The sequence below is a fragment of the Melopsittacus undulatus genome, chromosome 3 (assembly GCF_012275295.1).
Source record: "Melopsittacus undulatus isolate bMelUnd1 chromosome 3, bMelUnd1.mat.Z, whole genome shotgun sequence".
Classification (NCBI taxonomy): Eukaryota; Metazoa; Chordata; class Aves; order Psittaciformes; family Psittaculidae; genus Melopsittacus; species Melopsittacus undulatus.
Genome location: NC_047529.1, coordinates 107,898,040 through 107,923,848, shown reverse-complemented (window position 1 = coordinate 107,923,848; position 25,809 = coordinate 107,898,040). Strand labels below are relative to the sequence as shown.

Genomic DNA, 25,809 nt, shown 5'->3' with positions numbered 1-25,809 from the left:
GGATGTGCACTTGGTTGGTTTACCTCTAGATCCAATTAATCTGAACTTGCCCATTGGGAGCTGAAGATGCATTTGCTGATACAGTGTCACTAAATAGCCCTGACAAACAAGCATAATTTTTTGTTGTTCTTAAGCACTGATGGTGATTACCTCTGGTGAAATAATGGTGACATCCGGAAGCCCCAGAAAGTTTCTACAAGCTTACATGCCAGTAGGAACCTCCCCTCTCTGGGAAGACTCACCTGAGTGAACATTACTGATCTCAATCATGAAAAACCTTTCTACCATTGACTTTTCCCCCATCCCCTGAATGTACTTTAATCATCACAGCAATTCTGTATCTTTCTATCTGCTAAAGATTAGGTTAAAGCAACAGAAGTGTCAGCTCACTGCTGACAAGCAACACAGTAGACTATGAACTTTGATAACCTGGCAGTCATTATGTTCTTCATGTAACAACTCAGAGCTTAAACACCAGGTCAGGTAGTCCAGCACCATCCAATGCTGAGGCCTACCTTTTACAAGCCATATGCACACAGTGATCTTAGTTTTCATGACAGAACCAGCATGCAAGATGTTTTCGGCACCCACAGACATAGACCTGACCTCAGTGATGGCATTTGGCTCCTTCATGAGCCAAAGGAAACTGTCCCCATGCACACACTGACACACCCTGAACTTGGCAGGGTAAGTCAGGATGTGCTGCCAGCATCATATTCACAGTCCTACAGCACCATTCCCTGAAATTTGCCAAACTGTACCTTCAGAGAAGCTGCCAGAGGCTGAGGAAATCATAAGGGATGCTGTACTCTACTGCTCTGTTGAGGTTGATAACAAACATTGGAATATACTCTGCCACCCACATGGTTATGCTCAGTATGCTTGAGCAGTCTAATGCAGACCTGTAGATGCATTGCAGAAGCACACTGATTTGAATGGGGGGCTAAGCACATTAGTTGGATGAGTCGGCTGAAATGAGCAGCAGTGGAATAATTGCTATGGACACTGAAGGCCAGTAATGTTTCAGGACTAACTCTGTGATTGCAGTGAACTGCTGGTTTTATTTTGCTGTGCTAAGTCTGTTCCAAATGTCTTGAGGATTAAAATACACAGAATGATCAAACATGATGAGACTGTCTTCCCAGCAGCTATAATCTCAATTTCTTAATCAATCTGAAGTAAGGAAGCTTTAAATGGGGAGGTCCTGAATAGAAAAGCTACCATGACATTTATCAAACAATTCAGTGACAGTGCTAAAAATAGCCACAGAAGGATCCATACTCTGGAGCTTCAGAATTACACTGCAATCCTCAGTACAGCTCATTTAGGCCTTAGGCAGTTCATGTCTCATGCCCACACCCTGTTTTTTTCACCTACAGGTACCTGCTGGAGCAGGATTTCCCAGGGATGAGGATTGGACCAGAGCCTACAACTGACTCCTTTATAGCAGTTATGCAAGGAGATGTGGAAGGAATTGTTCCTGGAAATGCATTGGTGGTGGATCCCAAAAAACCATTCAGGAAACTCAACGCCTTCGGCAATGCCTTTTTGAACAGGTCAGTACTCAAGAACTCGGTTGTTCTGGAGAATCAGTCTAGAACCTAATGAGCAGCATAGCTAGAAATTTAAAGGGGTAAGGTGTTACCCTATCCCTTTTCCCCCATCTGCATAGCTGATGCAAAGCCATTCCAGTACTACCAGGTGCACACAAGTCAGTCACTGCAGATTAACAAATTCAAGTGAGACAAACCTTCGTTTTACTTGAACAAACAAAAGTAACTATCACACAGCCTGTTAAGTTCATCCTGTAGGAGTCTAGAGGTAAATCTCATTAGTATACTTTGCTCTACCTTACTTACGTTCCTAGCTTCTGCTACTCTGCAGTTAGTTCAGCTCCCTGAAACTAAATAGTCCAACCAGTTGTAGCCACTGAAGTCAGTAGAGAAGTGGAATTAGCACAAAAAAAATGCACATCTTTGTGGTTTTTAATTTTTAAACATTGTTTGGATGTCACCTTTGAAGCAAACCTAGGCTCTCCCCATTCTGATGCCTTATGCATATAACCTTAGGTGCAAACTGACCTCAGCTCTAATGTCTTTCCTGTGAAAACACAAACCCGTAGCAGGGGCTTGGACAGTGGCTCTGCAACATGATGAATGTAACCTTTCCATCCCCTAGACCTATCCGAACCATACTGAGTTTTGGATCTAGGCCTTGCAGGAAGCAGGCAGCACACACCCATATCCTAGATGAGCATGAGCTGTGCTACAGCAGGCAGATGGGAACAAACTGACTACGCCCCTCATCAACGCCTTCCCTGCTAACACAGTGTGGGAGACATTGCAAACATGGCAGCTGCTCAGCAAAACAAGCTGGAAAGTTGGACTTTGGCTCCTTTTCTAACTTCCAAGCTTCGAGTCTATCCAGAGAGCGCAGCATCTCCAACCAGCATTGACTACAGGAGTGCTGCAGGCTGCAGTGAGGCAGGGAAGGAACCTTCAGGGAAGGCTGAGGTTTCTCTCTTCTTGACAAGAGAAGAGAGAGCTAGCTGGAATCATTACTATGCGGAGAACCTCACAGTGCTTAGGAAGCAATCTGATCACTACGCAGGCTCATAATTCAAATACATGAACATGGTTTTGCACTGGACAGACTTTGTCAGTATGTTATAGGACCCAGAACATCTGTATCTGGCCAACAGTTAGGTCAGGTGACTGCCCCCTCCCTACATCAGGGAACGAATGGGGTTTGCTCTAAGAAAGTAACAGGTCTCCTGCATGGAGTTCAGAGATAGCAATGAAGAGAACAATTCAGAGCAGCTCTGCTGATAGCCAGGAACAGTCACAGCTCGCAGACAGTTCAGTGAGAGAAGAAGCAACATCAGGAGTAAGGAGGCCAGACATGAAAGGTAAAAAAAGCAAACATTCCTGAATGGGACTGATGGATGGTTTCTGAATGCAGTTTGCTCCTAATAAAGCAAGGGATCTCTACATCCATCAGCCTAGTTCACTGTATCATGCTGTGGTCTTGTTACTCTCTTTCTTCTCCTGTGAGGACACAAGAGCAGAGGACCACAGCAGTGATTCAACACAAGTGCAGTCCTGCTTGCAATGCAGGGAGTAGCCACAACAGCTGATGAGCACCTTTTCTGCTGACAGATAGAAAAGGGGGGGATATAACCATTTCTAAGCTGGCAAAGGGAAACACACTAAGGGTCACCAGTTCAGCAGTGTGAGCATCACAATGCTGAAGGTGCAGATGGTAATACCCAGCTAATTAGAATCATAGAATAGTTAGGTTGGAAAGGACCTTAAGACCATCTAGTTCCAAGCCCTCTGCAAGGGCACCTTACACTAAACCAATGGCACTCAAGGCTCTGTCCAACCTGGCCTTGAACACCGCCAGGGATGAAGCATTCACAACTTCCCTGGATGACCCATTCCAGGGCCTCACCACCCTCACAGTAAAGAACTTCTTCTTTATATCCAATCTAAACTTCCCCTGTTTAAGTTTGAACCTGTTACTCTTGTCCTATCATTACAGTCCCTAATGAATAGTCCCTCCCCAGCATCCTTATACCCCCCCTTCAGATACTGGAAGGCTGCTAAGCGATCTCCACACAGTCTTCTCCAGGCTGAACAGCCCCAACTTTCTCAGCCTGTCTTCATACGGGAGGTGCTCCAGTCCCCTGATCATCCTCGTGGCCTCCTCTGGACTTGTTCCAACACTTGCATGTCCTTTTTATGTTGAGGGCACCAGAACTTTACACAATACTCCAAGTGAGGTTAAGAAACTAAGTGCATGGAAGAATTGTTGAGAACCAGAATTTTAGCACATGTAGGACAGGGTGCACCCACTGGATTGGATCAAGCCTCCAAACTTAACTCCTGTTGTGGACCTGGCTTCTTGGCAAGAAACAGTGCAAGGATGTGTCTGCCTTGCACATATCTTGTTGCTGCTATGTGTATGCTAAGGCACTGACCTCAGCTAGAAGGCTGTGATCAGGAAACTTGGAGAAGGAAGATAATTGCCAGGAGCCCCCCTTCTAAACTGAGATAAGAGAGCAACCATCGGCAAGTTTCCTTCACCCATGGGTGGTTAAATGTAACAATTGATTATGGGCTCTGGTGGAAAGGAGAAGAGCAGCCCAAGGCCATGGCATTCATACAGATCATGCTCATCTCAGCTGAGAGGGCACAGGCCACAGCACTGTCTCCTATGGGTTACAGAGCCTGCTGCTCCAGGGGAGGCTAAGTAGAGCAGCAGAGGGAGTGAGCATCCAGCCTCTGCTGCTACTCCCTTTCCCGGCAGAGACTAGGATCTGCCTTCCAGGAAGCAAGGGAAGAGTGGTACAGGCATGATTTGGCTAGGAGACAGCAGCTAATTTTGCTGCTCAGAACCTGTCTCCTCCCTCCCTTCATTCCCAAGAGACTGAGTGCCTGCCCATATCTTCCTGGCTAGAGGCAGAGGTAAGGCTGAGAAGCTTTCCAGGGGGAAAAAGAGAATAATAGCTCTGCAGTAGCCTGTCTGTTTGCTTTTCCTTGCCCCAGGTGGTTCCTGGCTATGTGAGAAGAGCTTGTTTTCCTCACTCTAACTGGTGGCAATACCCCAGCTCTGGAGGGATCCCAGCAGAGAGATTACAGGTTGCACTTAATTATCAGGAGGACTTACTTGGCACCAATGGCCTGGAGCAAAATCGGGAATCTTGGCCATTACTTTTGTATCACATTGGCTTTGTTGCAAGCTTCCTCTTATCCCTGTCTTGGAAAGCTAAGGTGGAGTCAGTCCTGGTTTTGTGTGGTCAACAAACAGCAGGAGACATCATGGATAACAGGTTCCTGTTGCAGCCCCATGTCCTGCCTGCAGAGGTAGTGAAAGTCTAGTTTGGCACCACGTTCTTCCCTTCATATGGCCCCAGAGATAATTAGGTCATGCTCCCTGAGCTCCTGCAGTTCTGCTTGGAAAGCAGCAGACTTAACCTTGCCAACAGAGCCAGAAAGCAGTCGCTCATGCTGGCCTCTGACCTTGTATCTGAAATCTCCCATGGAGTACTTTCTCTAGAGAAACTGGTAGAAAATCCCCTTGCCTGAGCCATTTAATACTAGAACATAAAGAATGATCAGGTCTGTAGCAATGGAGAGCAAACCTGGGCTGCCAGGACAGGGGAATAACGTGACCTCTGGAGCCTTTTGTTCTCTGTTGCTGTGCCTGCCAGTCAACAGGAGACTCAAGCCAGCCTGCTTCTACATGAGGTGTTACACATTCAGAAATGCTCCTTGGTGCCACCTACCAAGCTGTGGATACAGGACAGAGGCTGTAATATGTGGTCTGAAATAGCCAAATAGCTTATTAATCTAACTCATAATGATTCACTCTTGCAAAAATCTTGGAGTCATACAAGCAGAAAAATTGGGGTGAGGTTGTAGCATAGCTTGGAGGGGTTCACAGATGCAAGGACTTCAGTAGGACTGGCCACTCAGAGTGCTGCAGGGCTCTGTCTGCCTAGACTGCATCTTTGTGCCAATCCCCATCCTGTGGTTCTGCTTCCTCCCACAGTAACACATTTTTACATCTGGATGTCACACCACCCTATTAATACACATGTATACACACACACAGTTATAGCTGCCTGGAATGCCATCACAAAAAGGCTATCCATGAAATGTTACCAGGAGCTATGTAAATGGTTTGGCTTTTACTGTCCTTTGGTGTTACCAGCAACTGAAATAGATGAGCTACAACCCACAAGCACAAGTTACTCCTTATAGGCAGTGATTTGCATAGGCATGAGGTGGGGAACAACTAGCTAAAGAGCTATTATGCAGAAATAGAGCTGCAGAGTGGGGAGGAGTGAATTACAAACTGAATGTAAGTCAACAGTGTCACACTGCTGTTAAAAAAGCAAACATCTTACGGAGATATATAAACAGGACTGTCATGTGGAATAGATAAGGAGCAATCCATCCACTCTCTTCACTGCTGGCAAGGTCACAGCTGGAGCAACATGTAGGGTTGGGGCATCATGCCTGAAGAAATATGTGAAGCAGTTTGAGGACCCAAAGGAAGGGTGCAAAGGTCTTCAGGGATTTAGAAATGAGCTGGAAAGGCAGCTAGAGAGAACTGAAAGAGATGAAGGGGAAACCCACAGAAAACACCATTCTTCAGAGGAAAGACTGAAGGGAGACAGGATGACAATAGCATATATTGTGACAAGAGAAGAAATCATTTTCTACATCTGCTGTGTTGGAGACTGAAAGGCATTGTAGCACAGGAGATTCAGATTACACATTAAGAAAAAGAGGGTTTGCTCTAAGGATAATTAAGTAATGTAGTAGGACTCCCAGCAAATGGTGAGTTTGCATTGTTATGGATTTGAAGAACACTTTAGACAAACATCTGATTAAACCTGCCTTGAGGCAGGAGGATAGACTAAGCAACTTCTTGATCTCATGCTGCCTATGCTTTAGGATTTCCACGGTCCAAGGACAGAACACTTTCTCTGTTGAAAACCAGATTTGAAAGAGAACAAAAATCTTATTATGTTGTCAGTTTATTTCTAAACTAGTTTTATTCCAGTTCATTTGAGTTCAGGAGTCTGCAAGGGAGTGAAGAAAAGTGAAGTGAAAAAAGTAAGAGAATCAAGAAAGTGAAGAAAAACAAATACCACTTTCTGCTAGAATCTAAATAGCAAATGAAAACGTTTGGATTTCCACATTTTCATTAATAATTCACAATATGGGAGCCACAAAAATCCTGTCTTAGATCATGACTGAGACCCATGTTCTAGAAGCAGCAAAATAGAGAAAGTGTTCAGTTCTGGCTTCCCTGTCATTTCTTTAAATCAACAGCTCCAAGCTCAAACTGAAGACATGTTAGTGATATGAAAGCCTGGCTTGTCCCATGCTGTCTGTGATGTTCAGCACATCATAAATAGCTTTTGCTTTTATTTTAAGCACATTTATTTTCATACAGGTTTGTTTGTGCCCAGCTACCGAATCCTGTGTTAGAGAGCATCAGCGTCATTGATACGCCAGGAATCCTTTCTGGAGAAAAACAGAGGATTAGCAGAGGTAAGTCCCAAGTTCAGTTATCTTCCACGTGATAGTAGTGAAAGCCAAAGGGATTCTATATGAGTTTCACCTCAACCTGTACAAGCTGTAGACAGAAAACCTCTCAGAGATAAAGCATGACTTTGCAAATCAAGTCCAAAGGGGCATTGGTAATCTGCTATAGATAATGTAAATGCTTTCAGGGAAGGTTGCTGACAAGGTCATCAGTACCTATGTCTCAGTCCAGTAATTCACAGTGGAACAGATTTCCATCAGAAGGAGTCAATTAATACCTATGTACTTTGCAGAAATACTTTCAGTGACTTACTGATGAGCAAGGCTCCCATGGCAATCAGTGTGGTTTCTTTCCAGTTGACCTCCTGGCAGGTTTCTTGCACTATATCCAGTTCTCCTAGATCCTAGCACAGGACTGGATTGGGCTTAAGAATCACTGGCACTCAGGTTCCTCATTGCAGTGGGGAATCTAGAAATCTTGGACACCCTAAATGGATCTGATGACTAGCACGGTGTCTTAATGAACTTCTGAGTGTCTCAGGCTCACCCACAGTGGGAAAGATCTCAGTACTTCAAATCTAACATCTTTAGTCACTTATTACTCTGTAAGGTAATAGTGGCATAGTTCACATTTCTTGCAGATTCCTTAGACAAAGGTGGTAGCTATGCATCATCTCACTGGAAGAAAGCCAAGAGGAGTAATTGCAGCATTCAAGTTGGAGAATATTAATTCTCATTCACATTGCCTATTAAGAATGCACAATTAAGTTTCAGCAGCACAGGCTCTACCCCAAGTTCTAAGGCCTTTCCCATATGTCAGTGTTCTGTCCCATAAGGTTTCTGATGACTCATGCTTTTCCCACTTCTCTAACACTCCTTTGCATTGAAATTGTTCTTGAAAACTTCCTTTTCACTTTAAATTGAGCAACCACCTTGCACAGAGCCAGGTCTTGTTTGTTTTACTGGAATTTTCCACCACAGGGACATTAGCTAACGAAGCATCAGTAATGCTATAGAGGATGGCTAGTGTTCATTGAAAACTCACATTAAGTTTTTTTCTAACATGGCTCTCTGCACTCCTAGAGGATAAAAATTCCTTCCAGGCAGTCAGTAAAAGGCAGCAAGATGCACAAGCCTTCAGAAGGTTGAAAAACATGGTGTGCAAACATTCCTTCCTTCAGCTGAAAGTGTGCCCAGGTGGCCAAGAAGGCCAGCAACATCTTAGCTTGTGTCAGAAATAGCTTGGCTAGGAGGACTAAGGAAGATATAATCCCCCTGTGCTTGGCAATGGTGAGGCTGCAAGTCAAGTGCTGTGTTCAGTTCTGGGCACCTCACTACAACAAAGACTGGTCCCAAGGAGGGCAGTGAAGCTGGAGAAGGCTCTAGAGCACAAATCTTATGGGGAATGACTGAGGTAAGTGGGATTATTCAGCCTGGAGGAAAGGAGGCTGAGGGGAGACCTTATCATTCCCTACAAAACAGGATGTTGTAGCGAGGTGGGTGTCAGTCTCTTCTCCCAAGTAAGAGATAAGGCAAGAGAAAGTGGCCTCAAGCTGTGTCAGGGGAAGTTTAGATTGGAAGTTAGGAAAAATTTCTCCACCAGAATGATGGTCAAGCATTGGAACAGGCTGCCCCACACAGTGGTGGAGCCACCATCCCTGAGGTATTTCAGAGATACTTAGGGACATGGTTTAGGGGTTGACTTGGCAGTGCTGGGTTAACAGTTGGGCTCAATGATCTTAAAGGTCTTTTCCAACCTAAACAATTCCACGATTCCCACAGCTACTCTATCTAGTAAATGCCAGAAATGCTGATGCACAGCTGTTAAGTTAGGAAAGTCACTGGTGCACTTTGACCCAAGCCAGTAATGCCTCTCCAAACAGCTGGGAACAACTGAGGGAACATTCCTCATAAGCAGAGAAGGGTAAAAGGGAGTCCTAATTCTCTAAGCTTTTGCATGCTATAGGTATTTGTAGGACTGCCTCAAGCAGATGGGACAAGTTCTTCTGGAACATCTTCTCTGTCCTTAATGCAATTAAGTGCTTGTGCATTGGCCCTGTGACTAGTGCATGGTCATTCCACCCTCTTGAGGGGAGGAGAAAACTCTAGATGGAGCACAGCCATCTTCTGCTCATCCTACCATCCCAGGAATTTGCTCTGCTACATTTCAATTAAGATAAGGGGCTGTCACAACTTGGCAGTCAGCTGACATAATCACAGCAGTTCAGAGTGCAGGGTAGGTGGGATCTTGCTAAGTCACTGATTATATCCAGAACAACCAGAAACGGGCCTGTGGACCATGTCGGATGGCCTTTCCTTCAATAGCTAGAGGACAAGTTCCTCATCTGGTTTAAATCAACATAGCTTTGTTGAAGCTGGCAGAACTCCAGCAGTTTCTGTCTGCAGGGGATCCAGCCCAGGGACCAGAAAGAGTCAAGTGTGCTGAGGTGCTTATGTTTAGGAAGGGCTGCTGCCAGGTATTGGCTTGAGTTTATCTCAAGGAACCTAGTGTTTGAAAGGGAATGCTTCCCTTCCAGCTCCCATGGAAGAGCAACAGGAAAAAGGGGTGAGGCTGGCGCCTCTGCCACCAAGCTTATGAGCCAGTTACCCTCATTACAAGTTGGTTTTGGAGGCAGACAGAGCAATAGTGTGGTTTCTAGGCAGAAGACAGTACAAAAACCTGCTGACACAGCCAAATGCTCCTGCCTTTACAGTATCATTAGGTTTGGAAGGGGCCTCTGGAGATCACCTAGTCCAACCACCCTGCAAAGGCAGGACCATCTAGAGCAGGTTACACAGGAATGTGTCCAGGTGGGTTTGGAATGTCTCCAGAGAGGGAGACTCCACAACCTCCCTGAGCATCCTGTTCCAGTCCCCTGCTGCCCTCAACAAGTAAATTCTTCCTGGTGTTGAGGTGAAGCTTTTTGTGTTTTAGTTTATGTCCTGTCACTGGGCACAACCTTCCCAGATTGCCCAGATTTCATTTGGAAATGAAGCAAGACCTGAGGGAATTTTACAGAGGTTTCCCAAGAGATACTTTGGAGTTTTTTAACTGCTGGGAGCAAGGGAATTCTTCATAGCCCTATTGTTTTCCAGTAGTAGGTTTTAAGACCCTCAGACTGTGGTACCTGTGACATAATGACAGGGAAGGGAGTGGATGGTAAAGCAGAAAGAGGAAAAGTAAAGATGCAAAAGATGTGGCAGGCTTTCCCAGCCTGCCCATCCCATGAGAACCAGCAGCGTGTCTAAAAATAGGAAATTCCTCTCGCTGGGAACATCACAAATCTGTCTCCTTTCCCATTAGACATCAAGAGCATTAGCTAATCTATACAGCACCAATTTAGCAGATTACCATGGTATCAAAGTTTAGCAATCCATGAGGGCCGCTTTATACCCCTGAATTTCAAGGCAATGGCTGTTCCTGTTACTGCATACATGTTTCAAGGAGCAGGAGCAAGGAAAGTGGGTTTAAAGCAGTGATTCAGTGGGCAAGACCAGGTTCTGAAGCTTTTTATTTGGCTGAACTCGACTCTGAATTAAATTCACTGCCTTGTTGCTGTTGAAAGGACTAACGTGACAGATAATGCAATCCCTTTCCCAGTGGACAGACACTGTGCAGAAGCACCAGTGTTAGTGCTTGCAAGCAGGCAGCATTCTGTAGCTAGCAGCAGGGGTTTGCAAATGCAAGCTTTTCTCCAAGGAGGAGGTATAATTCTCAAGAGCTCTGCACTGGTTTTCTTCCTACATGATCATAAGAGCTCCATTCCCCCCACAGCAGCCCATGGGGTTTCCCAGTAGCAGACCTGCAAGTTCAGGCCTGTCAAGCAGTTGAGGGCAGTGCAGTCTGTCATAGGTGAAGTCCACATCCCCTTGGCATACAATGAGATCACCAGCACTGACATAGCTGCAGCTGCTCTCAGGCTCTGATAGAAAGGGTAGTCAAGGAGTTGCCTGCAGTGATTTGTCCTACTGAGCTATGTCTCAGGTACTTTGTGATGGGCACCCATGGTGTCATAGGCATGGTAGCTAGACCCCTAGTTTTTAAAGGCTTGGTGGGAAGTGTTCCAAGGATCTCATGGCCTAAAGCATCCTGCCCTTCACTGCTTCTGTATTATCCTTGCCTGAAGGAAAGCCATTTCTCTTCCAGCCTGTTTCACATACTGGAGTATGGATCTATGTCTACACTTAAAGAACTAGTCATTGTATTACTTCATCTGTCCTTCTCCTTTCTTCTATTGTTTCCAGCTGAGCACGAGGCAACAGCAGGCTGCAGAGATGCCTACAGGGTAGATATTTGTACCAGAACAGCACAGTTTTGTCTGCTTTGACAGTTTTATAATATGGGTGCTACCCACTTGCAAAACACTGTTCTGGTGTCACATAATGAGCCAAGGCTATCCTCCTGGGAGGGAAGAGGAGGAAGGAATGACTACTGAAGTGAGCAAGGATAAAGGGGAGGGCCACAGGTCAGGTCATGCAGTACTTCAGGAGTTAGGACTTTCTCATAATTCATCATCTTGTGCAGTCTGCCATGCTGATTGAGCCACCTGATAACAGCAATTCATGCACTCTGCTGTCAGTCTCAACCTGCACATGCCCTCAGCTGGGCAGATTCAAGTCTGCCAGTTTCAGTGGTGCCTCAGCCAAGCAGTAGGTGATCCCTGTTTCAGGCTGATACTTCCTGAATATATATCCTGAGCGTTTACTTCATATTTACCCTACATATACACATACACGTATATTGCCTATGTACACATATCACCTCCTCCCTGCCCCACATTAGTAGGGCACAGGGTCCTAGCCACAGGTCAGGACTGACAGCATCATTGCCCATCAGCTTTCTTGCCAGTATGCACTATTCCAGCCTTTTTCCAGCCTTCCACTCAGTTCCATTCTGCTGGCTGTGGTACAGCCCAGGCTTCCCATAACCAAGACTAAAAAAGCTCCACACGCTTTGCTTGCTGTGCCTCCTGGGAAGGAGAATTCCCAAGTGACCAGCAGCTTCAGCACTAGGGATATTTAGTCACTCAGAAGCCTGAAAGTGAGAAGAAAAATGCTAATAGCAAGAGTCATGGGCAGTGGAGAGCTCTCAGACTCAACTGTGTCTCAAATAGCCATGCTTGGAAGGGAAGGGCAAATACCAAGGGAATTGATGTTCTCCCATTTCATGTGATGTTGTTTAGGGTACAATGGCAACAAGAAAATATTTTTTCTAAAGAGCCTTGTCATGTGTGCTAGCAACAGCATGATACACAACTGAAAGCATCCGCCCTGAAAGCCTCTAAAAGGGAGGCATTTCAAATATTTGCTGTAATACTCCCTACTGGTGATGTTTGCTTATATTTTGTATTTCAATCTGCCTGGCAGGGTGAAAGTGCACTGCTTTTTATCTTCCCACTTCACCTTCATTGCTGCATTGAGGCAGCCTCTCCACCAACTTGCCTGATTTTAGCACAGTCTCACAAACACTGTGCCACTGCAAGGCTCAGTTCCTGCAGTCACACAGCTCTCTGCTTCCTCTCAAAGCAACCCAGGAATGAGCAGAAAATCTGCACAGCTCTTTTTATTTATAGAAACACATGAAGCTGTGAACCTAACTTTTCTGACCTGGAAGCAGGGTGCAGAGAAAACCTTAAGGTTGTGTTTGGGCTTTGGAAGGGCCAAACCATGATTTTGTTTAGGGAGAGGGGCTGTCTTCATGATTTCAGTTGGAAACAGTGCTATATTTTGCAGTTCCTGAACTGGAAGAGAAAGAAATAATGCAAAAGAACAGAGATTAACTAGTGCACAGATAGAAAGGGCTGTGCTTTTTTTCTTACTCCTGTTAGCAGCATATACAAGCACTTAATTTGTGTAATAAGTCTGATTTTTAGAACAGCTGTTCAATTTGTCCATTGTATCATCTACTGTGCACTCCAGCAATACCCTAAGGATCTGGTTTCATCAAGGAAAGATGGTCATGCCCATCAGTATCTCATCAGTTTACATTTTTCATGCTCATCATGTATTCTCTCAGCACTAACAATGGAGGACTGTTCCCTAGTCACTGGTAGCAGCTACCAGTTACTGATGGCCATTTCAGGGCAGGTTTTCAAACATGATTTCTCCCTAGATTTAAACTATGTATACTGGGAGAACTCTGTATTTGGGCATAGTAATAAAAAGACTTCCTTGGAATTCCAGCTGCTCAGTGCTGCTGTGTACTGACCACTCTGGAAAACTTAGCCTATATTCAGATGCTTTCTGAGGTCTCCAAATCTGCCTAGGAACTGTTTCCTGAATTGGCGCAAGTACCAGAAAACTAGCAGTCCATCTGTCACAAATGACAAAGACATAAACATGTAAAGGGGTAGAGGGGAAGAGGTCTGTTATGTGGACATAGAAGCTAAACAGGATGTTACAATGAAACTGTTCTGGGCAATGCTATCCTTAGTTTTGCTCCACATGATTTCAGTATGCCTAGTGAGATTTCACTCAGTTGCCACTGACATAAAGCAAGAGCCCTGTCAGGCTCCTGGCCCTGAAACATGAAAGCTAAAGCCTGCCAGTCCAGGTACTGGTTAATGTAAATGTTAACATTAGGAATATGACACCCACTCATCTTTCCTAGCCAAGAAGATAGGTAGGTTTTTTGTGCTTTGAGTCCTTTTGACTTTGGGAAACTAAGTCTCCAAAACATATGTTAGTATTTCCATTAGTTCTTGGTACTGAGAAGGAGATGCAGGGCACTGGCTGGAGGAAGTAGCTCCTAGTGCTGTGAATCAGCAACTCCAGGACAGGTTATTTCTTTGTGCATAAGCAAAGGCAGAATTGATCAGTATCTGAGGTCTGCTTTAGAAATTATGACATGGAACATTCATAGAAACCTTTTCCTACTGAAGGACTTCTACTTCCCAACACACCCACAGGTATACATTACAGGAATATCTATATCCCTGTGGAAGGCAGCCACTTCCAGGGAGGAATATGGCCATATTTTACAAAGACAGTTTAGGATGAGCTGCAGTGAGGTATATCCAGTACTCATCCCTTGCTTTTCATGTTCCCTTCTGTCCTCTCCTTCCTGGCACCACCAGCTCCCACCTTGAGAGAAACTTGTCCAAATCACTGTTCTTTTCCACCAAGTCCTAGCTGTTTCATCTCATTCTTCCCTATCACCCTCCTCTCTCTGCTGCATCATCTCTCCCAGGATCTTAAAACAGCTACCTACTCTGCTTCCCACTCACTGTGTGTGTCCTCAGAGGGATGTGTCACTTCCCCCTCTCTTCCTTCCTTCATTTTCTTCTTCTGACCATCATGTTGCCTTACTTCTCCTTTGCTACAGCCATCTGTCACACTCAGGTAACACCTGCCCCTCCTGGCACATTCTCCCTCTCCAGTATGGGCCGTCTGCTTGTTTTGCCATAATGTGGTTGTCTTCGAATGGCTTTCAGGTGGAACATCGCCATGACCAGATAGACTAAGCCTCCAAACCCTATTATTCAATTTAAGATTCAGATCAAGTCATTAGCTTCCTGGAATAGGCATTCATTTCATCTTCAAAAGCTGCTCCCTCTCTAGGTAGTCAGCATTTGCTATGCCAGCTATCCCATCTTCTGGTGCTGTCCTCAGATACAGAGCCAATCTACCCTGACAGATAGGGAGACATAGTCATAAAACTCTGGCCTATGGAGGGTTGCTGGCTGGTGAATATTCAACCTTTGGATAGCACCAGCTTTAAAAGAATGAAAAGGGAGCTCCTAGGGACTAAAATTCAGCAGGAAATAGGTCAACTACCAAAAACAGCAGCACAATTTAAAGCAGTAGTGGCAGCAAGCTGAGAAATACCTGGTGCAAAGCAGCATCTTTAGGGTTTTCAGTGTTTCTTGATCTTACTATACCCGTTTCATCCCACATAAACAACACTACCACGGGGGCTGTGGACATAGTTTCACAAGACAGGAAATCCAGAGTGCTTACCATCAACCAAAAAAGCCCCCAAAGCCCAACCAAACAAAACATCCAGTGTAGCTACGTGGTGAGAAATGCTGAACCATTACATGCACGCTCATTCCTGGTTTAAATTGGCTTGAAATGTTACAGCCCGGCAGACTTTATGCTGGGTCAGGTATCATCTGTGTTCCCACAGTCAGCATAAAGGCTGTATCGTGCTTGGCCTGACTTGACAGAAATGTAATTGCGTAATCCTGCCAGATCTTAGTGAAATGCATGCTGCCAGGTATTCCAGTAGCACACAGACAAGTATTCATTAAGCCAGTCTGCCTTGTGGAGTCTAGGTGGCAGGGTGTCTGCAAGAAGATCATTTTCTCTCTATGCTAAAGCCACTGACTTGTCAGCTTTGAGTTAAAATCTGTTGAGTCGTTTTCACACTGTCAAAAGGAAATCTGTCCCATAAAAAAAACCAAACCCATCTGATAGAAGAAAGTTATTTTCATGTTCATCTTATCCTCCTAATACTGTATGCTTGGGATTCATTTTCTGCTTGTGTTCACCTTATCTGGAGGTTGTGAAAGCTTCATCAGTGGTACTAGACATTAAGTGTGCATCATTTTTCATCAGAAATGCAAGTGCAGCCACAGACAGGAATTAGTGAGCAGAAAATTGTCCCCTTTTCATTTGTCTGAACTTCCCTGCAATGATGGTTTTGCATTTATGCAGCTTGGCAAGCAGATGGCTTCCCAAATGCCCTGTAACTTTAGCATAAAACTGCTGTGTTATGTGGATAGCTTCACCCATCACTGAAAACATTGCCAAATCAGAGATAGTAACTGGCTGCTTTTGTGAGAGGCCTTAGCAACACTACAACACTAAGAAGGCGTGAAGAAACATAACACATTTGCAGTGGAATGAGCAAGGGAATACTTCAAAAACTCCTAATCTGACTGTAGATCAAGATCAATTCTTGGTGTAAGCTCACACACTGATAATCTGCCAGAAGCAAAAGTTAGGCCTTACACACCTATGAATGAAAAAGGGGTAATAGGATGGAAATTAAAGCAAGGTTATAATGCTTGGATTTAGTTACAGAATGAACTTCATGTATTTTCAGGTATTGAGCACCTCCAGCTCTGGCTGGAGTCAGGCAAAACGTCCTCAGTTCTCAATGCTATTGAAGAACCATTTGAAAAGGAAAGCTTTGCTTAAGGAACAATCTACTCCTTTATGTGCTAAAAGCAAAACTAAAAAGTCAGCCCTACAAATCACCAGTGTAGCAGTTCTCTAGGCACTTGTCTGTGTGGGAAAACACCATCACGGTCAGGCTCCAAGAAGGCAGTTGTAAACAGAGGTCTGTCCCACCTGCCCTTTCTGCAGGTCATACTACATGTTAAGGAACAATACAACACTTAGGATAATTTTCCTCTCAAGTGTCATCACTTAACAAAATACACACACCTTGGTTTTCTTGACATACTTCTATACCAGAGAATACTTAGAACTGCACAGAGAGGTTTCATGCTTAGCTGGGAACCAGCAGGAGAGGTCTCACACATTGCCTAAGTGCCAAAGTTAGTGGGATATACAAGATGAATAAGAGTTGGTTTTTTCTCTCAATATGGGATGCAGATGAGTCCATACTGTTCTGCCTGCTCTGAAACATCACCCCAAGTGTATGTCCCCAAGGGCTTTGTTCTCTCTTCAATGGTGGTATGCAGGACAGTTGTCAGGAGAATTTCCTCAAAGAAGCTGGGAAAGTCTAGGAATCAATTCCAAACATTTAATGAAGTCCACAAGGACCTTCAAGACTGACTGTTACTGTAGCAGCTGGAAACATACAAGAGGTCTGAGCAGATATTAATGCCCTCTTCTTGTTGGATAGAGCAACTTTTTTGTTGGTGAATAGGAAAGAACAGATCCCTTCTAAGTGCTGTTGTGGATCCAGACTTGATACATGATAAAAATCAACAGAGCTAAGCACCTAAAGATACTTTTGTTATAATCCTGAGACTGTGACAGATCAAAGGTCTATGGTCAGGCTCCCAGGCACTCAGCTAATACCAAGACTACAATGCCACATTTGATAGGTACAGACACCTTCCCCACCTCATCCCAGCCCCTATTAACCACAGGGAGGCTAACTGGCTGTTCCTCTGCTATCAGAGGGAAACTATCCACATGATCTGTGACAGGACATCACTGTAGCATTGCATTGTGCCTTAGAGAGCATGACTGTTTTCCCCTTGATCCCCCTAAGAAAAAGGCTGGAAAAAGTAGTCATGGTGCCATGCAAACACATGCCAGCTTGACAATACAGCATCCTAGTCAATGAGATTTGACAAGATTAAACGCACAAACATCTCCAAACAAGGTCAGCCTGACTCATTGCTTCCATGGTGAAAAAGCAAGCTGTGTAGCTCTGCATATGAAGAATAAACAGCAGTGTCATGCTAAGTGGTTTCCAATACAGCCCAAGCAGAACGGAACATTAGGTGTGGCTATATATGCCACGTGGAAAGGGGAGAGTGGTCCCCATTTGCAAACTCACTGATCTATGTGTAGAACAACATTTTACAGCCTGAACCCAGTCCACATGAAATAAGGTATCTGTATTGACTTTGTCATGCTGCTAGTGCTCTCAGAGCAATTTGGGAAGGAGTCAGCACACGTGGCTTTACAGCAGATAAGCAGTTAGACCTGTGGAGGTGAGCTCATTACAATGAGAACATTTAAGGCTAAAAGGCTGTTAATACCTAAAAGCAAGCAGGACCAAGTTTATTCCAATTGTAAGAAGATCTGACTCATGATTGTTACTGAGGTCAGACAGATGGACTAGGCAAGATATATGGATATCAATATAATATATTGAATGCTCAGCAGGTCTTTGTCAAAGGTAATGCTAATTGTGCATTATCTGAAGTTCTCAGCATCAAACATAACTGAGCAAAGAGCCAGGGCCCATCATTGCTTACTGCTGCTAGAGAAGGCACCAGTGTCCTAACTGAGCAGAAGGCCACTGGTGAGACAGACATCTCTCTTCCACCCAGTTTCTGTAGATCCCATGAAAAAGAGCAGAGCAAGCTACCCACATCCAAGAGCACCCCAAAACCCCAGACCCCTTTTCTTGTAAGGAAAAAACTGTAATTGACCAAAGCAAAACTCTGCCCGATAATAATGCTTTGTGTAAGTTCTCAATAGCAAACATTTAATACCAATTTATCCAGCTGAAGAGAAAGTTGACCTGACTTGAGAGCCAGGATTCCACCCCAGTTTGCTTAGTCACAAGGAAAAGTCTTGTGGCAAAAATCAAGATCAGAGCTCAGCAGTCCTTCCTTCTGTAGTTCTGACCTAATGACTGGGATGCACTGGGTGTCCTCTAGGTGTTTAAGAGGACAGAAAGAAGAAAGGGGAGAAAGGGAGGAGCACTGAACTAATTGTCATATATTTATTCATGAAAGCCAAGATTAAAATAGTCAAAGGATTTGAATGCAAGTAGCATAAGCTCTGTCCTGATCTCTTCTAACTCTGAGTACCACACTCTGGCAACACCAATAACCTCAAGTATTCCACAGCATAGAGAGCCTGAAAGAGCAAAGGGCCTATCAGTGAGGCTGAGAGGTAAAAAAACACTACTAGGAGAAAAGGTCATGTTGTTGTTATTGCTGGCTTTTAAAACAACATCACCACCACACTGTTGATCATGCCCTGTGTTGCCTAGAGATGCACCCAAGTCTAACACTGGTGCTTCTGTTATCCTTAGTTCTGAGGCATAAGAAATTTGAACCCACACTTTGTAGCTTGAGTCCACCTCTGGTGTTCACAGCAATGCTGTCTGCTAAGCATCAAGCACTTGGCAAAGCAAACACAAATCATTTTGCTTTGTGCACATGCAGGAGGTATGACAGGATGGTTACTCAGGTAAGGCAGGTTATTTGCATCCTGGGTTTTGAATTGAGTGGGACCAACAGTCTCGCCAAACTAGACAAGACCTGAGAGTTATTAAGCAGTAGAGACATACATCTCAAACTAGTCTGGGTGCAAGTACTTCAATTATCCAGTGTCCTACAGCCTATGTATGCTATGCTGATAGCCAGTAATTCAGAAACTAGACCTCTCTTGTTGCCACATACAAAACTTCTGCAGTAGCTGTTTGAGTGTAGCAATTTCCTTGTGATATGAATTTAAATGAAGCATCTGTAGCACAAGTTCAGGATTTCTTTGGGGGATTTCTTAAGATGATGAGAGCCATCCTTAACTCCTTGCACCTTGGGTGTTTCAGTGTGAAGGACAATGCTTCATCTCCACCTTTGATGAGGAATGATGTTTCACGTTGCCTTTATCAAGCTGCCTGATCTTACTGGGACAGCTTACTCTTTGCAAGCTTACCCTCAGATGGCATAACTCTGGTACAGCAAATAGGCTTCTTTACTTGTATGCATGTGCATCTCAGCTTTTCCTCCCCCCCCTTGCAGGTTATGACTTTGCTGCTGTACTGGAGTGGTTTGCAGAGCGGGTTGACCGCATCATTCTCCTTTTTGATGCGCACAAGCTGGACATCTCCGATGAATTTTCTGAGGTCATCAAGGCCCTGAAGAACCATGAGGACAAGATGAGAGTTGTTCTCAACAAGGCTGACCAGATAGAGACTCAGCAGCTGATGCGGGTGTACGGTGCCCTCATGTGGTCCCTGGGAAAGATCGTCAACACTCCCGAGGTCATCAGGGTCTACATTGGCTCCTTTTGGTCGCATCCGTTGCTCATCCCTGACAACCGCAAGTTGTTTGAGGCAGAGGAGCAGGATCTGTTCAGGGATATCCAGAGCCTGCCCCGCAATGCAGCCCTGAGGAAGCTGAATGATCTCATCAAGCGAGCACGGCTGGCCAAGGTGGGTGTTGGCATTCAATTTGGACTGTCTGCAGTATGGAGGCTTCAGGGGAGTGGTTTCAGCCAGTTTGGCTTGCAGAGCTGGTGGATCCTACTTTCTATCCATCCCATTTCACTCAGGCCTGGCATATTAGTCCTATGCACTTCAAGGAAGAAAGCACCTCTTTTTCTCGGTGCTTCAGTCATTAGAGGCTACAGGGAGAAAGGTGGCTGCAGATCAAAGCAGGTAGCACTTGAAGGGATCTGGAAAGTTGCTCTGTGATTGCAACTTGAGAATTAAGACCTTTTCAGTATGTCAGAACCAAGGGAATTGGTAAGCTCTAGCTCTTTTACCTTAAACTTTCTTAGCCAAGAGAAGTACCTGGACACACAGAAGGTGGAGACTCACAGGAATGACAAATAAGCCTGCTGTATCTCTGGATATTTGAAATGAGCTGAATGAAGCCCCTCAGTATCCAAGGAATAACCCCATATAAATTGAGAAGAGAGATCAAAGTTCCCTAGAAGGCCCTCTGTGCAAGGGCCTTCATTTCTAAGAGAAAACACAATGCCACAAGTTAAGGACTGGTGTTCCTACTAAAACAGTAAAAATAGCCTAGAGAGCTCCAAAAACCTCTATGTTTGGTTCAGACTGGCAAAGGACTGTTGCCTGGAAGGCTATTCCCAGTAAAATTAAACAACACACCACTCCCTCTAGGAAGTGTATATGAATGTTACTGTATGTCCAGGACTCATACACTGTTTTCACCTTGTCCTACCACGGGTAGAGCACACAGCTGAGCAGCACATAGTGCTGCAGCAATAATCAGGAGGTACAGGCAAACTGAGGAGCTGAGCATGTTCTTCAGGGTGGGACAAGATGGGGCTGAGTCCTGGGTACAGATACTCTCTGCTGGGAGCAATTTTCCAATATGCTCTTTAACACTTGTCTCCTTCATTCTGTATCATTTAATGCCCTTCAGGTCCATGCCTACATCATCAGCTCCCTAAAGAAGGAAATGCCCTCGGTGTTTGGGAAAGACAATAAAAAGAAAGAGCTTGTTAACAACTTGGGAGAGATTTATGCCCGGATTGAACGGGAGCATCAGATCTCACCAGGAGACTTCCCTAATCTGAGAAAGATGCAGGTAAGCAGTGACATCTTGGCCCCATCATCAGGCATCCAAGGGAAGCATTAGAGTACCTTAGGGTATATGACAGAAGCCACGCAGACACTGATTGTTGTTGCAGTTGTTGGGAAAGGCCTGTTGTAATGTTGAAATAGGCCTTGCAATATGCGCAGGCTATATTTGGCCACGAACATTTTTGCACATAGGGTTCGTGTGAAGCTACAGCTGCCTTCATTTCTCGGATCTCTGCCTGAATAGCACTTGACAGCAAATCATTTCTTCTGGTTTTATTTTAAATTCCAGGTTCCATTTACAGATTTTGCAGGCCTAAGAATATTTCTAATGTATATTAAAAGAAAAACTATAACCAGAAAAAGTTATACATATGCCCCCTTCCTCAAGAGCTGCCTTTATTTTCATCCTCTACTTCACTCTGTATATAGAGAGAAAGGAGCCTGTGGAAACTTAAAGCCCCTCTTCTGTTTTAAACAGAGAAACAGGTTTTCTGTTCTGCAGAGCTAAGACCTGACCCAGTGTTCATGCAAGTCAAAGACTTCAAAGAACATTGGATCAGAGCCTCGTATTGTATATTCAGACAATGCTGGACACTGCTACATTGCTGCATGGCTTCAGTCCAAGCAGAAACCTGTTCTGAGTTGCTAGCTGCTGAAGTCATTACTAGCTCCCTATGGAAAACACACCCATCTCTTTTTCTTTTATGAAGTATATTTTCCATAAGTTCTTGGGAATGAGATCTATGGAGTGTATCCAATAGAGGATCCCATTCACTGCTTGTTAAAATGTGTGTTTAAAAATAACTGTACCGATCCAGAAGGAGTGAATAGTGTGGATTTAACAAGTAGAGGGTGAAGGATAAAGCTGTAGGTCGTTGTGCAGTTTTTAGAAGAGACTTATCTGCAAGCCCTGCTCAAAAGCACTTTTGCTTAGCTGTGAAAATTTACAGGCTGAGCCATGCTGTAAAGGCATGCTCACCTCTTTACAGGCATACTGCTGCCTTTGTGCCATCTGAAAGATGCCCCACATGCTGATGAATAAAACAGTCTTTTCCTAGAGTAACATCTCCTTCTCAGAAGGCAGAGGGGGAGGGATTGCAGAGCCATGGCTGGAGGACGTAGCAAGAGTTGCAGAACCAGTTTGCCTTGAACAATTTGGTCTACAGGGAGATTAATTCTATGTAACTTAGAAAGGAGTCTTACTTGCATATGGCCATCGTCTTGGCCTTTGGGTAAACCACTTCCCTTCTCACCATGTACTACATAAGCCCCACTTTGTGAGCAGAGATCATTTTGGGTAGGGCTTAAACAGCATTTAAGTAAGAGCAAGGCCAGTCAGAGAGAGGCCATCACATGCTGAGGAGCAGGGCTATCAGAGGAGGGAATGCTGAGCTCCCCACTCCTCCTCTGCAATAGCAGAGGTTTTGAGCCAAATAGCAGAGAGTCATCCCACTCTACACTGTTACTGCACTGTGCATTGCCGTGGTGCTCACATCTTGCTGTGTTGTCCCACTTTAAGGATCAGTTGCAAGCCCAGGATTTTAGCAAGTTCCAGCCCCTGAAGAGCAAGCTGCTGGAGACAGTGGAAGACATGCTGGCTAATGACATCGCCCAGCTCATGGTGCTCGTACGCCAGGAAGAGTCACAGCGGCCAACCCAGATGGTGAAGGGAGGAGCCTTTGAGGGCACCCTGCATGGTCCATTTGGCCATGGGTATGGCGAAGGCGCTGGTGAAGGGATCGATGATGCGGAGTGGGTGGTGGCCAGGGACAAGCCCATGTATGATGAGATCTTCTACACACTCTCACCTGTCGATGGTAAAATAACTGGTGCCAATGCAAAGAAGGAGATGGTAAGGTCTAAGCTGCCCAACACAGTGCTGGGCAAGATATGGAAACTGGCTGACATCGACAAAGATGGCATGCTGGATGATGAGGAGTTTGCCTTGGCGAATCATCTCATTAAAGTCAAGTTGGAAGGTCATGAGCTGCCAAATGAGCTCCCTTCCCATCTCCTCCCTCCATCCAAAAGGAAAGTAACAGAGTGAAAGTTACATGGGAGAGGGAAAGGGAATGGGGGGGAAAAAGATCTAGAAAAACATGTTTACTTAAATTATACCTTTAGAGGTGAGATCAACTTTGGATTTATACTTATTTTGTTGTATGAAGAAAAAAGAAAACAAAAGTCCAGTCCTTCACAATAATATGCAATTAACTCTTCCAGTGTAACATCCCTGCTTTCTAATGTGTAGTCTGTAAATATGAAGGTAAGGAAAGTATGTTGAGACTAGGAGGATCTGATAAGCAGAAGAAAAACTGAAGTGGGCTGCATTTTTTGAGTGGAGTAGGCACTAATGGAAACCTGCTAACTGCCACTATCTTTCCTGAGCTTTGGCTGCACCCTCTTGCTCTTAAATGAGTCTCACAAACTTCAGGAGACAGAGATCTTGATAGCAAAGAGGAAACCACAACATCTCAGAGCTGTTGGCCAAACTAAAGAGCACTTCCTGATTGACAGACATAAGCCCACACTAAAATACTAGTTACTAGACCCCAGAGTTAAGACTTTTAGGAGCCTTGATTTACTGTTAAGAGTCAAATTTTACAAGTGTTTCAATGTCCTTAAAGGCAAAAAAATATGAATAAAATCTGAAGCAGCTCTGAACTGGGCAGCTGGAGTTCCTCATTGTTCACTGTGGGACAGGCACTGAGAATTCCCAATCGTCTCTACCTCCTGTTACAGTCCCTAGGGGAGATCAGTTCTGCAGGCATGGCCAAGAGAACCACCCCACAGGGGATACAGAAGGAGAGGGCACTAGGGGCAGACATCAGGTGGGTTGGAACACCGCTCCCAGGCTCACTGAACATTTCGTAACCAGTGGATAGTGTTTTCTCTTTGAACAGTGGTGTTTATCATTCCTGTGAAGTGACATGTTTACTCTCATTGTGCACAGTGTAAGCTAAGGTCCCATTCTTAATGTAAAGATAGGAACCTGTCACTGTCGGGTAGGTAGATGGTTCATCACGAGAACAGAGAACACTGGGGCACAGGGCAGAGCTTGCTCTGTTACCTGTGCCCCCACAAAGGTAGCAGAGATGGCAGCCTTCACCCACTTTCCTCCTCACCACACAGTAACACTTGATCTCCAGAACCTCTGCCCTGAGCTAAGAGACCCTCTCCCTCCTCTTTCATGCTCGGAGGTTTTTGTTTTCAAGACCTGATTTTGGCAGAAATCCCTCTATTTCCCATTTTCCTTCCTGAACACACCAACACACAGAGGCACTCTTCTGGGTTTTGTTGTTGCTTTGGAGCAGCGTGTTGTTCCAATTCCTGTTGTCACTTTATATAAAGCTGAGCTCCTACTGTGATGAAAAACCAAGACAAGTGTAACTTATTTTATATCTCTGTGTTCATATTATATAGAGAAATATATTCTGTGTATGTAGGATGTGCTTCTTGCAGTACATTTATCACTTGTCAGAAATTAATGCATTAACCTCTTTTGTACCCTGGTCCTAAAACATTATTAAAAAAGAAAGGCCAGATCTGTCTATTTCTTTACATAGCAAAATGAACTGTAGCTGATAAGGGGGAAAAAGCAGCTTATTTCTACATGCAGCAGAATGAGGAAATGATCCTTAGCACATTCCCAAATATGCACATACAGACCAGCCCTGCTGGCCCTGGGTGTACACTGATGAGTGACTGGTTAACATCTGCAACATCTCCTTTCTCTTCTGGCAGGCTAATCACAACCTCAGTGCTTGCTGAAGCAAGTGGGATTGTACCTACCACTCACCTTGTCCAACAGAGAGGGAAGTAGCCACCAAATAATTAGGAAAAGGAATATATTGAAAGAGTTTTCACCTGGAAGCCAGACAAGAATGCTTCAGGTTTATCAAGATCTGAAAAGGACACAAAAAAACACCAGTCCATAATGTTGCTGGTTCCAATTTCGCTTCTCTTGTTGTTGCCTTTTCTTTATGTGTTGATTACAGTGGTGGTTGTCCCCAGAACAGGACAGAGGGATGCATGAGTAAGACAATGAGAGCAGTTAGGAATGTACTGGGGAAGCACACAGAAAGAGGGTGTGAGCTGCAGTGGTTGGCACAGTTTCCATTTGGCAATTGTACAGGAAAGAGAGGTGAGAGGAGATCATAGGGTGGAGAGTAAGAATAAATGCACATTTAGAAAGTCAGCAGAGTGACTATAGAGAACTCTAGTTCAACTACCCAGTAACCCCCAGTTTCACTGTCATTACAAGTGTGCTATCTGCTAATGCTGTCCAGGTCATTCTGTGGAACTGGCATCCATCTGACTCCAGGCTGAGGCTGAAGAGCCCCCTGAATCAGCCCTTCCCCTAGGTGGGCATGGTTTTCTGATGCCTGCTCATACAGCACATTGGTATCTTGTTAAAACACACATAGTAGATCAGTTTTTCATCACACCGACTGCAGTTGTTCTTTATCAGTCTCAAGAAAAGGCTTGCTGGTAAACAGGAAAGAGCAAGTGAGTGTGTTATTGGTAGCAGCAGTCCCCCACACCGTGGCTAATCCACACCAGGGCTACAGCACATGCCACAAGAGCTGCGTCTGCTCTGTGTGCTGTGCAGAGGCTCCAGCTCTACATCCCCACACCAGCCCCTCCAGGATGTGTCATCAGGATTCACTCAGAAGGGACAGTGGGAAAACTGCTCTGCCAGCACAGGCCAAGTGCACAAAACCACCACAGCATGGGAAGGTTCTTTCAACACTTGCTCAGAAACCACTTGTGCTGTCAGAGTGCAACTTCCCCAGCCGTGTT

General features: G+C 44.8%; 1 protein-coding gene across 1 annotated transcript in view; it reads left to right on the top strand.

Moving 5' to 3' along the window:
* The window catches only part of EHD3 (EH domain containing 3), a 30,328-nt gene extending 5,779 nt beyond the window's left edge, over nt 1-24,549 (top strand). The window contains exons 2-6 of the mRNA XM_034060732.1: nt 1,380-1,556; nt 6,973-7,070; nt 19,472-19,884; nt 20,846-21,010; nt 22,526-24,549. Coding sequence (XP_033916623.1) covers nt 1,380-1,556; nt 6,973-7,070; nt 19,472-19,884; nt 20,846-21,010; nt 22,526-23,053 — 1,381 coding nt within the window. The 3' untranslated portion in view covers nt 23,054-24,549. The remainder of the gene's footprint in view (nt 1-1,379; nt 1,557-6,972; nt 7,071-19,471; nt 19,885-20,845; nt 21,011-22,525) is intronic.
* The last annotated feature ends 1,260 nt before the right edge of the window (nt 24,550-25,809 follow it).